At 49.1% G+C, this 12,819-nt stretch overlaps 1 protein-coding gene across 1 annotated transcript; it reads left to right on the top strand.

Annotated features, from left to right (window-relative positions):
- The first annotated feature begins 6,184 nt into the window (after window positions 1-6,184).
- Window positions 6,185-12,612, top strand: wnt16 (wingless-type MMTV integration site family, member 16). Its single transcript, XM_056277369.1, has 4 exons — window positions 6,185-6,279; window positions 6,448-6,674; window positions 8,789-9,078; window positions 12,148-12,612. Exons 1-4 carry the CDS (start codon window positions 6,185-6,187, stop codon window positions 12,610-12,612), a joined length of 1,077 nt encoding a protein of 358 aa, XP_056133344.1.
- The last annotated feature ends 207 nt before the right edge of the window (window positions 12,613-12,819 follow it).

Raw genomic sequence — 12,819 nt, 5'->3', positions numbered from 1 at the left:
AACTCCCGAGAGTGTGCGTGCATGTGCGTGTGTGTGTGCGCGCGCGTGTATAAAAGACTTTGAGGCCATTCCATGTGAGATGTGAAGGAGTAAGTGGAGAGTTCGGACCGCTCGACCACGAGATAGGCATCCCATCCCAGTCTTGTTCACCCGCTCTGATTTGCTGGCTAAATGAGTGCCGCGTCATGTGATTTGAACTTGAAAGGCTAGCAGAGTCGCGAGTCTGCCATCTGGTAGAGCAGAGGAAATACTCGAGAACCACTGATGGATCATTAAAGAGAGGAAGGGGGGCATTAAGGGGAAAAAAGACAGAAATGGAGAAGTACATTTTCCTACAGGTCCCTTTGAAAGCGGCACTCTGTTCCCGAGTCCAGCCAACCCGATCAGCGAAGCTTCCTCGCCATGTGGACGACGCCCCCATATACCTCAGACATCACACACTATACAATGCCAAAGATATGATGGTGATGAATGTTTATCCTGTGTAAAGACGTGTCTTATAGCAGCTGCATATATTCTCTATTTTTCTACACACGTGTTGTGATGTGTTTACATGCCGACAAGACGAAGGGTGTGAGAGGATGCTCTGATTCTGTTGTGTTATCTGAATAAACACACCGCTGCTGCAGCTTACTGGAGAGGTCACACACACACACACACACACCACCTACACAAACACCTAACACACACACACACACACACACCTCACAACATGCACACACCTAGCATACACACACACACAGAGTTGTGAAGGTAAATGGCTTCAGTGTGTTTCAGCGGGACATTGGTGAATGTGGATCAGCTTCAACAACAGGAAGCTGCCGGCTGCATTATTCCCTCCATCCTAGTTACCCCTCCATCCTGGTTACTGCTTATATTCCCTCCATCCTAGTTACCCCTCCATCCTGGTTACTGCTTATATTCCCTCCATCCTGGTTACCCCTCCATCCTGGTTACTGCTTATATTCCCTCCATCCTGGTTACTGCTTATATTCCCTCCATCCTAGTTACCCCTCCATCCTGGTTACTGCTTATATTCCCTCCATCCTAGTTACCCCTCCATCCTGGTTACTGCTTATATTCCCTCCATTCTAGTTACCCCTCCACCCTGGTTACTGCTTGTATTCCCTCCATCCTGGTTACTGCTTACATTCCCTCCATCCTAGTTACCCCTCCATCCTGGTTACTGCTTATATTCCCTCCATCCTAGTTACCCCTCCATCCTGGTTACTGCTTATATTCCCTCCATCCTAGTTGCTCCTCCATCCTGGTTACTGCTTATATTCCCTCCATACTAGTTACCCCTCCATCCTGGTTACTGCTTATATTCCCTCCATCCTGGTTACCCCTCCATGCTGGTTACTGCTTATATTCCCTCCATGCTGGTTACTGCTTATATTCCCTCCATCCTGGTTACTGTTTATATTCCCTCCATGCTGGTTACTGCTTATATTCCCTCCATCCTAGTTACCCCTCCATCCTGGTTACTGCTTATATTCCCTCCATGCTGGTTACTGCTTATATTCCCTCCACTCTGGTTACTGCTTGTATTCCCTCCATCCTGGTTACTGCTTATATTCCCTCCATGCTGGTTACTGTTTATATTCCCTCCATCCTAGTTACCCTTCCATCCTGGTTACTGCTTATATTCCCTCCATCCTGGTTACCCCTCCATGCTGGTTACTGCTTATATTCCCTCCATGCTGGTTACTGCTAGTATTCCCTCCACCCTGGTTACTGCTTGTATTCCCTCCATCCTGGTTACTGCTTATATTCCCTCCATGCTGGTTACTGCTTATATTCCCTCCATGCTGGTTACTGCTTATATTCCCTCCATGCTGGTTACTGCTTATATTCCCTCCATGCTGGTTACTGCTTATATTCCCTCCATACTGGTTTCTGCTTATATTCCCTCCATGCTGGTTACTGCTTATATTCCCTCCATCCTAGTTACCCCTCCATCCTGGTTACTGCTTATATTCCCTCCATCCTAGTTACCCCTCCATCCTGGTTACTGCTTATATTCCCTCCATACTAGTTACCCCTCCATCCTGGTTACTGCTTATATTCCCTCCATCCTGGTTACCCCTCCATGCTGGTTACTGCTTATATTCCCTCCATGCTGGTTACTGCTAATGTTCCCTCCATCCTGGTTACTGTTTATATTCCCTCCATGCTGGTTACTGCTTATATTCCCTCCATCCTAGTTACCCCTCCATCCTGGTTACTGCTTATATTCCCTCCATCCTGGTTACCCCTCCATGCTGGTTACTGCTTATATTCCCTCCATGCTGGTTACTGCTTGTATTCCCTCCACCCTGGTTACTACTTGTATTCCCTCCATCCAGGTTACTGCTTATATTCCCTCCATGCTGGTTACTGCTTATATTCCCTCCATGCTGGTTACTGCTTATATTCCCTCCATGCTGGTTACTGCTTATATTCCCTCCATCCTGGTTACTGCTTATATTCCCTCCATGCTGGTTACTGCTTATATTCCCTCCACCCTGGTTGCCGGTTAACACGTCCCATAATCACTGTAACCTCGTCAATAATGTCCCTTTTATGTCACTCTTTGAAAGGTGTAATTTCTTAAGTGCGTCCCAGTTCCAAAGTTTGCAAATGGTTTGTGTATAAATTCATTTTCGGTCGGACTTTTATGTCCTTCCATCGGGCAGAATTGATGTAGAAGAGCGATGTTGGAAAACTTCTGCCATGACTGACTGTCACCCTCGATTTTCTGCTTAACTATTCCCTGAAAGAATTCCCTCTTAATCTCATTAGCCTGAAAACGCTGCAGAACAGCCGGCTCTCTCCGACGAGCAAAATCTGATGAAAACACACTACAGTCTGTCACCACAGCATGCTGACGAGCTCTGGTAGCATAACGAAATAATATTAATAATAGTAATAATTAATAATAATAAAGAAATATGACTTTCTTATGAGGGGTTCGGTTGCGGCTTTTCAGTTCATTTTGTTGATTGTTCGTGACTCAAAAAGATGTGTGTAGTTCTGTGCCGTGGCAGGAGTCATGGTCTTACTGGGTATACTGGTCTTACAGGTTTTACTGATTATACTGGTTTTACTGATCCTACTAGTTTTACTGATTATACTGGTCTTACTGGTGTACCGACAGCAAAGCAACGATGACTGGCTCTCATCCTTACCACCGACATAGACAACCAGTGTGAAGTGGGAATACTCTGGCCACGTCCACCAGTGCTACTGAGACGACCAACACCATTCACACTTATTTACCACTTGCTCCTTTATTATCACATGACCCCAAACAGCCTACAGTAATAATAGCAATAATAATGATACTAATAATCATAATAATGATAATAATAATAATCTTAATAACAATAATAATTATAATAATAATTCATACTTAAAACGCAGCTCAAAGGCGCTCCACCTTGGAAGGCAGGAATTGAAACCAGCAGGAGAAAGACGCGGATCTTTACTTTTCATGAATTCCACTTTACAAAGCTTGCTGTTATGTTGTGTGAACACTGAGCCGTTAGCAGAGACGTCACACTGAAGTCGTTATTAATATGTCATATCTGTCCTGACCTCAGGATCTTCATGTGAACCGGAACCGGTGGTTTTCAGGTTGGGTTCACATCGCAGAGGAGAACCCGGCCGAGCTCTCCCAGTCCGTCTCAGTCCAGCAGCTTCAGCGGTTGTGACGGAATCAAACTTCACTTGGTTGAATTTCAGCCTGAGCAGCGCTTCTCTACGGAGCGTTAGGGACCGTCTGAAAAGTGCTGTTTGCGTATATTCAGCTCACGATAACTTTATTTTATTTATCAAAACAACTCGGACCAGTTATTCTGTCATTAATTATTCTGCCTCTCCCCTTCACAGCCATTGGACTGCCACTAGCCATGTTATATATATAATGTTATATATATATGTGTGTGTGTGTGTGTATATATATATATAGATATAGATATATAACGGTTATTAAATAGACATTAAATATTATGTAATGTATTAAATGTTGCAGTTTTTAGTAGCTGTCAGTTTTCAGCATATCGTCATCAAACCACTTCTGAACTATTTCACATCTAGTTTATGGGTTTTACTGGCTGTTAACAGCCTAAAACCACACGTCAGTTCTATAATCCATAATTATTACTGTCCCTTACATTTTGTTCCCTAATGGCTTTATAAATTCAAAATATATCGATATTAAATCCTCTCATGTTATTCAGGCCCCCTCGTGTTTCACAGGTTTTAGAAAGAGCTCTCATTAGGTGGTCCCTTATTTATTACATTAAGGTAACTCACAGCATGGTTGATTTTCTTTACTTGAGAAAAGATTCTGGCGGTTTCTGTGTCTGCCTTTATAAATCTATAAATGAGAAAGGTAAATTTAAATTAGCTGCATGGAAGTGTCGTAATTAATAAATTATTGCCCTGAGGTCTGAGGCCTTGATGGCTTTATGAATTCAAAATATATTAAAATCACCCCTCGTGTTGTTCATGTTTCTTTCGCAGCTTTTAGCTTGTCAAGAGGGTCTCAAGCAGACCTCAGGGCAATAATTCATTAATTACGACACTTCCATGCACCTGATTTAAATTTACCTTTCTCATTAATAGATTTATAAAGGCAGACACAGAAAGACGCCAGAATCTTTTCTCAAGTAAAGAAAGTCATCCATGCTGTGAAATAACCTCAGTTACCTTAATGTAATAAATAAGGGACCACTTAATGAGCGCTTTTTCTAACACCTGTGAAACACGAGGGGGCCTGAATAACATATGACAGGATTTAATATCGATAACTTTTGAATTTATAAAGCCATTGGGTAAAAACCGTAAGGAATGGTGGTAATTATGGATTATAGAGCTGATGTGTGGTTTTAGGCCTTTTAACAGCCAGTAAAACCCATAAACTAGATGTGAAATAGTTCAGATGTGGTTTGATGACGATATGTTGAAAACTGACAGCTACTAAAAAATAACAACTAATATTTAATAGATTTATTATATAATATTTAATGTGCCTATTTAATAACCGTTATATACTATATATAAAACATGGCTAGTGGCAGTCCAATGGCTGTGAGCGGGAGAGGCGGAATAATTAATTATAGAGTAATTTTTCTGAGTTGTTTTGATAAATAAAATAAAGTTATCGTGAGTTGAAGATACGTAAATAGCTCTTTGTAGACGGCCCCTAACGCTCCGTAGAGACGCGCTGCTCAAGACTGAAATTGAACCAAGTTAAATTTGATTCCGTCACAACCGCTGAAGCTGCTGGACTGAGACGGACTGGGAGAGCTCGACTGGGTTTTCCTCTGCGATACGAACCCAACCCGAAAACCACCGGTTCCGTTTCCATGAAGATACCGAGGTCAGGACGGGGGAACTCCCACAGAATATGGAATATGAAACTCGTTTCACGGCGGATCTGAGCCGGGGGGGACCAGGCTGATCCTGGACCAGTCCTCAAGGAGACAATTAGTCCGGTACAATATTTGCCTCTCGTGTTACCCATCGCGGTTTCCATCCCCACGCGGCGCAGCAGCGCAGATGGTCGTATCGTCGGGTAAGGTGGACCACGGCGGCGCCAAGCCTGCGCACACATGAAGGAGGTCCACGGCGGGAGCTGCTCCACTTTCTCACCTTTACAGTCTCGCTGACGCCCCCCCCCCCCCCCCCCCCACGGTTTCTGTCGCCGTTTCTTCATTTATCTTGTGCCCGTCCAATTAGCGGCCGGGACTGACGTCTGTTGAATAAGGAGTTCTCCGGCGATCCAATGGGAGCCTGCAGGCGCACCACAACAGAGACTTGTCGACTCGGTGCCGCTTCTTTCACCCCTGAATAAAAAGTTTGTCGGGGGCAAGTTTTCAGGAAGCGCCCGTCGGACTTTTCATCTCATCACTCAATCCGCGACCAGCATCGCCGCCGCGCAGGCTGACGTCCTGGGAGTCCGCCGCCGGGCCGCAGGAGCGCACGGCCTCTCCACCGGAGCTGCTAGCTGGCGCTTCCATCCTATAAATTTTTTTTTTTTTTTTAAAACCAGTCCAGTCCAGTGTGAGGATTGGGGGATTAGCTGGATTCTGCTGTACTGGGTCTCCTTTAGTATGAGAGACAGCCGCTGGAGAAGCGAGCCCTCCATGGACACACAGAGAGCGCGGCCGTGTCGGCTTCTGTAGATGAAGTGGCCATGGAGAGAGAGAACCGTGGAGTACTTCAACAAATCTGCATTCTGTCTCTCCTGCTTTTCTCCCTCTATCCCATCTACTGCCGAGCCAACTGGATGTAAGTATGTGAGTTTGTGCAGACTTGCATCGGGATGGCGACCCCGTTTGCAATGCGGACAATATTCTCCTCTAATATGATGCTTTCCGCACTTCTTTTTTTTCGGGAGATGGGGGGGGGGGTGCAGACTCTGCAGTATGATTATTGTCCCGGTCTGCTGTGTCTCAGGTGGTTGGGAATAACGTCGGCCGGGGTGCCAGAGAAGCTCGGCTGCGCCAATCTGCCGCTAACCGGGCGGCAGAAGGAGCTGTGCAAGAAGAGGCCGTTCCTGCTGCCCAGCATCCAGGACGGCGCGCGGCTGGGCATCGCCGAGTGCCAAACGCAGTTCAAGCATGAACGCTGGAACTGCTCGACCACCAAGGACACTTCTGTGTTCGGCTACGAGTTAAACAGCGGTGAGTGGCATGCAGACTTACAGCAGACCCCCATAAAACACAAGCCATGCCGCAGTGTGAATCAATGTCAATATTGCAGAAGCCATAGGCTGATACATGACTTCGTGAGAAAACGTTTGTTCCGATGTAGGCTACACAGATAACCGTGCTGATTTTGAAATAAATATGTGGTGGAGTATTTGGTGCTATATTTCTCTCATCCGCTTCGGTTTCTCCGTCAGTCTGCACGTGTCAATGGATTTTTTTTTTGCTGTCAAAAATTACATCAAAATTTAACTTTATCTACACAAACGGTTTAGAGCCTAATGCAAATCCGTCATAAATGTATCAATACGTGGGTTTTAACGCCACTTAATGTAACATTGTAACGGCCGCGGATGTTTAGAGTCGTGTTATACTGTTACAGTATCAATACGTTAGTTTTAGCGCCACTTAATGTAACATTGTAACCACCGCGGGTGTGTAGAGTGGCGTTACACTGTTACAGTATCAATACGTTAGTTTTAGCGCCACTTAATGTAACATTGTAACGACCGCGGATGTTTAGAGTCGTGTTATACTGTTACAGTATCAGTACGCGAGTTTTAACCCAACTAAATGTCACATTGTTACGACCACGGATGTGTGCAGTCGCGTTAGTTATACTGTTACAGTATCAGTACGTGCGTTTTAACGCAACTTTCCCCAGCTTGTGTCTTTATAATGGGTTCAGTTATGTCGATATCTTGAGTTCTGAAACGGGTGTAGTTATTGTTGTTGTTGCTGTTGTTGGTCAGAAGGTAGCTTTCACGTGTCCGGCAGCTGTAGAGGCCCGCATGCGTCCTCTCTGCTGGAGCAAAAAAAAAAAAAAAAACAGCGCAGCGAGGTGCGCACATCTGCTGCGATTTAACGTTATGAACAGAAGGCTCCTGCCCTTCCCTCATCCCGAGCCAGCGGGATTATCCTAATTGTTGGACCTCAGGACAGAGAGGAGAATGTCCACACGACACAGGAAGGGTTTAGTTTTAAAAAAAAAAAGGATCCTGCTCTGGTAATCATCCCCATCGCCATCATTAAGGATCCATTTGATTGTGTATTTTAGCTGCGTTTTATTTACTTTACGTGATCACGTGCCACTCAAGTGGGCCGGGGGGGTCCTTAAACGCCGAATAGATGAACGAGTTAAAAGATGCCGGCGATGTGTCTTAAGTGAAGACGTGTCCACGGTTTTACTCCAGACCGTCTTAGTCAAGAGTTCAGGTTTCATAAGAGGACTCGTATCGTGTCCCATGACTGCGGATGATCTTTTCTACGTCGGTTAAAGGCAGGCATTATTTCTAATCGAATCACGGCATTTTTATAGAATTTGCGGCATTAGGTCCCAGGGTGCTTTTCCTCGTGTAACCTGTGCTGGACGCGCAGGGCCGAACTCGGCAGAGATCCGCCACGTCTCAGGGCTTTCAGCGGCCTTAATTGGATTTGTAAACGTAAAGCGGCCCAGTGAGGTTTTCCTCTTTGATGTTGTTCCTTTTTTTCCCCTCCGGTGAAATTCATGCTTTCTTTTCTTTTTTTTTCAATTAGGGTAGACTTTACTTTTATTTCTCGGACTTAACTTTCCTAAAGATTATCCTGATCCACGGTTACGACTTTCTGTTCTTGCGTTGGCCGGTAAACCTACACATGGCTGCAATGCGATTAATGCGCGATTTCGCGCATCGACGGTCCCGCTAGTTGTGAACCTGTGAGGAGACACCCCGTCAGCGCTGCCCCGGGCAGCTCGAGCTTCTCTGGGATTTTGCCCCCGGTGTGAATCCCAGCGTGTGATCAGATCAGGGAGTACCGCAGCGGGGATCGGGGGGGTATTGTACGGGGGAGCTTGTCCGTCCGCACTCCGTCTCCCACCACTGATGTGTAACCCGACGCCCCTCATCCTGCTCATAGTGCCGTCCCCCGTCCCCCCCCCCCCCGTGGGACTGCGTGCCTACGTCACTTCTCCGCCGTTTGCATGAGCGGGTGTGACCCCAAAAATATCCCCCGATGTAGATATCAACCCCCCCCCGCCCCCAGCTTGGATTCCTGTCCGGTCACAATGCTGCCGATCACAATACGTTGACGACTTTTTGCGCGTCTTGCAGGGACGAAGGAGACGGCGTTCATCCATGCGGTGATGGCGGCGGGCCTGGTCCACGCCGTCACGCGCTCCTGCAGCCAGGGCAACATGACGGAGTGCGGCTGCGACAGCAGCCTGCAGGGCGGCGGCTCCCCCGCCGAGGGCTGGCACTGGGGCGGCTGCTCCGATCACATCCACTACGGCACCTGGTTCAGCCGCAAGTTCATCGACAGCGGCGTCAAGAACATGTCGGCGGCCAAGGGCGCCTTCACCCTGCTCAGCACCACCCAGCACAACAGCGAGGCGGGCCGCCAGGTGAGGGACGCGCGGTGCGCCGCCTGGCTTGTACCTAACCACGCACGCACGCACGCACACGCACACGCACCACCCATCGTGTCAAGCGTTGATAGAGAGGGGTGGGAGGAAACGTGAGGGAAGTGGGGAAAACCCAGGGCTCCCATTTGTCCAACAGTCTCTACCGAGTCACCGAGTCCTTCCGTTTGTCCTCACGGGGTTTGGGGATGAACGGAAACGGATCCATCCAGAGTCGAACGCGTTTAGACGCCTCACACACAGCACACGGCTAGAAATAAGCCCCGCGTCTGGGGGCGAATGACAGGAAGGAGGAAAAGGAGCAGGAGAAACGTTATGAACGGTAATCTGAGAGGAAGTCGCCTCACATCTGCTGCCTGCGGAGAAAATTGCTTAGTAACAGAAATGTTTTGCTGCCAACTATTCACTAAAATGATTTCATTTCTTTACAAATCATCACAAGTATTCCGAGCCATCGGATATTACGTCACACATCCATGCCCAGAGTCTTTTCACGTGCCCACGTGCTCACGCGGGTGGAGTTTAGGAAGGGGGCTCTTCAGTCCATGTGGAGTCGCCAGCCGCTTCTTTTCACCTGACAGTAAGGAGTTTCACCAGGGGGATATAGCGCGTGGGAGGATCACGCTATTCCCCTCAGCCCCCCCCCCCCCCCCACCCCGGACAGACGCCCCTACCAACCAGAGGAGACGCTAGTGCAGCGACCAGGACACATACCCACATCTAGCTTCCCACCCGCAGAAACGGTGTCTGTAGGGACGCCCGACCAAGCCGGAGGTAACACGGGGATTCGAACCGGCAAGCCCACTTTTTACACCCAGGGTTTTATTTGTGTAGTTTTTACCATCGTGCATATCGGTTATAATCCAGTTTTACTCGACTGATGTTATGAAGGTCTTGGATACGGGACTGTCGCTGGACACAGCTGCACATGACTGTCTTACGGGGCAGCTGAACACGCGCATTAGACTGGTTTCAACAAGTCCAGTCTAACCCGCTTATCCAGACTATGTGTTTGGGAGGGACAATCAGTGTAAATGGTGTAAATGTCCAGTATTACCCGTATGATCAGCGGTGGAGGACGCTGCTGCTCTACTTCCTGGTTCACCCTGCAGGAAGTAGCAGCCTGTGCTCACCGTAGGTGGCAGTAACCAGCCATAAACTAGCCGGCCAGCACCATAGAGAAGTCATAGATGATGGACAGTCATGGACACAGTCTGACTGACACACCGGGGAGGGGGGGGCAGGGGGGTTTATAAAGGACCCGTTTAAAGCTCATCTTCTGTTGCCCCTTAAGATGCTGTTGTAAAGCTGAGTCCAGCGGTGGTCCTGAATCCATAATCTGCAGAATAGAGCCACTGAGTCAAATGATAAACCGATATGCATGATGGTACTATGAAGATGTGGCGCCAGGGTGGCGTGGCGGTTCCGTTGCCTACCAACACGAGGATCTCCGGTTCGAATCCCCGTGTTGCCTCCGGCTTGGTCGGGCGTCCCTACAGACACAATTGGCCGTGTCTGTGGGTGGGAAGCCGGATGTGGGTATGTGTCCTGGTCGCTGCACTAGCGCCTCCTCTGGTCGGTCGGGGCGCCTGTTCGGGGGGGAGGGGGAACTGGGGGGAATAACGTGATCCTCCCACGCACTACGCCCCCCCTGGTGAAACTCCTCACTGTCAGGTGAAAAGAAGCGGCTAGTGACTCCACATGTATTGGAGGAGGCATGTGGTAGTCTGCAGCCCTCCCGGGATCAGCAGAGGGGGCGGAGCAGCGACCGGGACGGATGGGAAGAGTGGGGTAATTGGCCGGGTACAATTGGGGAGAAAAGGGGGGGGGGTATTATGAAAATAAGACAGAGTTTGTAAAAAAGAGTCTTCCCTTGAGGGAGATGCTGAAGGTGTTCCAGTGGAGCAGTTGTGTAGCTGCAGCATGCCCTGACCTACCTCTTGGAGGGGTGAAGTGAAACGAGAATTTCTCCCCGTGTGTCTAAAATGTAGGACATTATTGTTTTAAACGCTGCCACGCCCCTGCAGGACACAAAGGAAGCAGTGTATGTGGTTATTGTCCACTGCCCCGGAGTGAAAGTGGAAGGTCTAAGAGGTTGAGGAAGCAGGAGGAGTCATCCAGAGACCACTGTCAGGCCCAGGGCTTTGTGGTCTCCCGGTCTAAACTGTGAGGAACACAGTTACGTTTTGTTTCCATCTGTATTAAGACAGCATGTGGTACCGGTGCGTAAAGCCCAAGACAGAGGCCTTCAGGCCAGAGCTGGATGCCGTTTCCAATCCAAGTTGTGGTCATGAGGGACGGGGTGTTAAAGAGTCCACTACGGCTTGCACATCGCCATGTACACTCGTAGTACTTTTTGAATATACTTTATTGATCCCCGTGGGGAAATTACACTCGACATTTAACCCATCCTAGCTGTGTAGCTAGCAGTAGTGGGCAGCCCCATGCAGCCCCCGGGGACCAGCTCCAGTCCGTCTTGCCCTGCCTTGCTCAGGGGCACAGGCAGGAGTATTAACCCTGACATGCATGTCTTTCTGATGGTGGGGGAAACCGGAGCACCCGGAGAAAACCCGCCGTAGACACAGGGAGAACATGCAAACTCCCCACAGAGGACAACCTGGGACTTCTTGCTGTGAGGCGACAGCGCTAACCACTGGGCCGCCCAGTATAACAAAGAGTGGATCGTGTCTATTGTTCTGCACCAAAAACATAACCCATTCTTTCTCTCTCTGTCTGTCTCTCTCTCGCTCTGTCTGTCTGTCTGTCTCTCTCTCTCTCTCTCTCTCTCTCTCTCTCTCTCTCTCTCTCTCTCTGTCTCTCGCTCTCTCTGTCTCTCTCTCTCTCTCTCTGTCTATCTGTCTCTCTCCCCCTCGCTCTCTCTCTGTCTGTCTGTCTGTCCGTCTGTCTGTCTCTCTCCCCTCGCTCTTTCTCTCTCTCTCTGTCTCCCCCCCTTGTGCTCTCATTCTCGCTCTCTCTCTCTCTCTCTCTCTCTCTCTCTCTCTCTCTCTCTCTCTCTCTCTCTCTCTCTCTCTTTCTCTCTCTCTCTGTCAGGCCATCGAGAAAACCATGTCCACCGACTGCCGCTGCCACGGCATCTCCGGCTCCTGCGCGGTGAAGACGTGCTGGCGCACCATGGCCTCGTTCGAGCGCGTGGGCGGCCTCCTGAAGGAGCGCTATGAGAGCAGCGTGCTGGTTCTGGACCGGGCCAAGAGGAAGCTGAGGCGGAAGGAGAAGGAGAGGCGCCGCACGCCCATAGCCAAGGACGAGCTCATCTTTTACAGCAAGTCGCCCAACTACTGCCTCGAGGACAAGCGGCGGGGCGTGTCGGGCACGCGCGGGCGCCGCTGCAACCGCACCTCCCACGGGCCCGATGGCTGCAACCTGCTGTGCTGCGGCCGCGGCTACAACACGCACGTGGTCCGGCACGTGGAGCGCTGCGAGTGCAAGTTCGTGTGGTGCTGCTACGTTCGCTGCAGGCGCTGCGAGAGCATGAATGACATGCACACCTGTAAATAACAAGAACAAGGAGGCGAGAGGAGGGAGGAGGAGGAGGACTCCTCTGAATGAGAATGGTGATGGAATGAGACGTAAAGGCAAAACATATCTACAAGTGCGTATTCTTGCAGATTAGTAACATGTGGGTATGGGTGTACGTAATGTTTTTCTCACTTAGGATCTCTCTCTCTCTCTCTCTCTCTCTCTCTCTCACACACACACACACAC

This window comes from Lampris incognitus, chromosome 3 (genome assembly GCF_029633865.1).
Source record: "Lampris incognitus isolate fLamInc1 chromosome 3, fLamInc1.hap2, whole genome shotgun sequence".
Taxonomy (NCBI): domain Eukaryota; kingdom Metazoa; phylum Chordata; class Actinopteri; order Lampriformes; family Lampridae; genus Lampris; species Lampris incognitus.
This window is presented reverse-complemented; position numbering and strand designations above follow the sequence as displayed.

What these genes read in the sequence shown, in the direction of transcription:
- wnt16 (XM_056277369.1), top strand. Translation starts at nt 6,185, where the DNA reads ATGGAGAGAGAGAACCGTGGAGTACTTCAACAAATCTGCATTCTGTCT. An exon ending in TACTGCCGAGCCAACTGGAT is followed by an intron (nt 6,280 to 6,447) that starts GTAAGTATGTGA and finishes GCTGTGTCTCAG; the next exon opens with GTGGTTGGGAATAACGTCGG. An exon ending in CGGCTACGAGTTAAACAGCG is followed by an intron (nt 6,675 to 8,788) that starts GTGAGTGGCATG and finishes CGCGTCTTGCAG; the next exon opens with GGACGAAGGAGACGGCGTTC.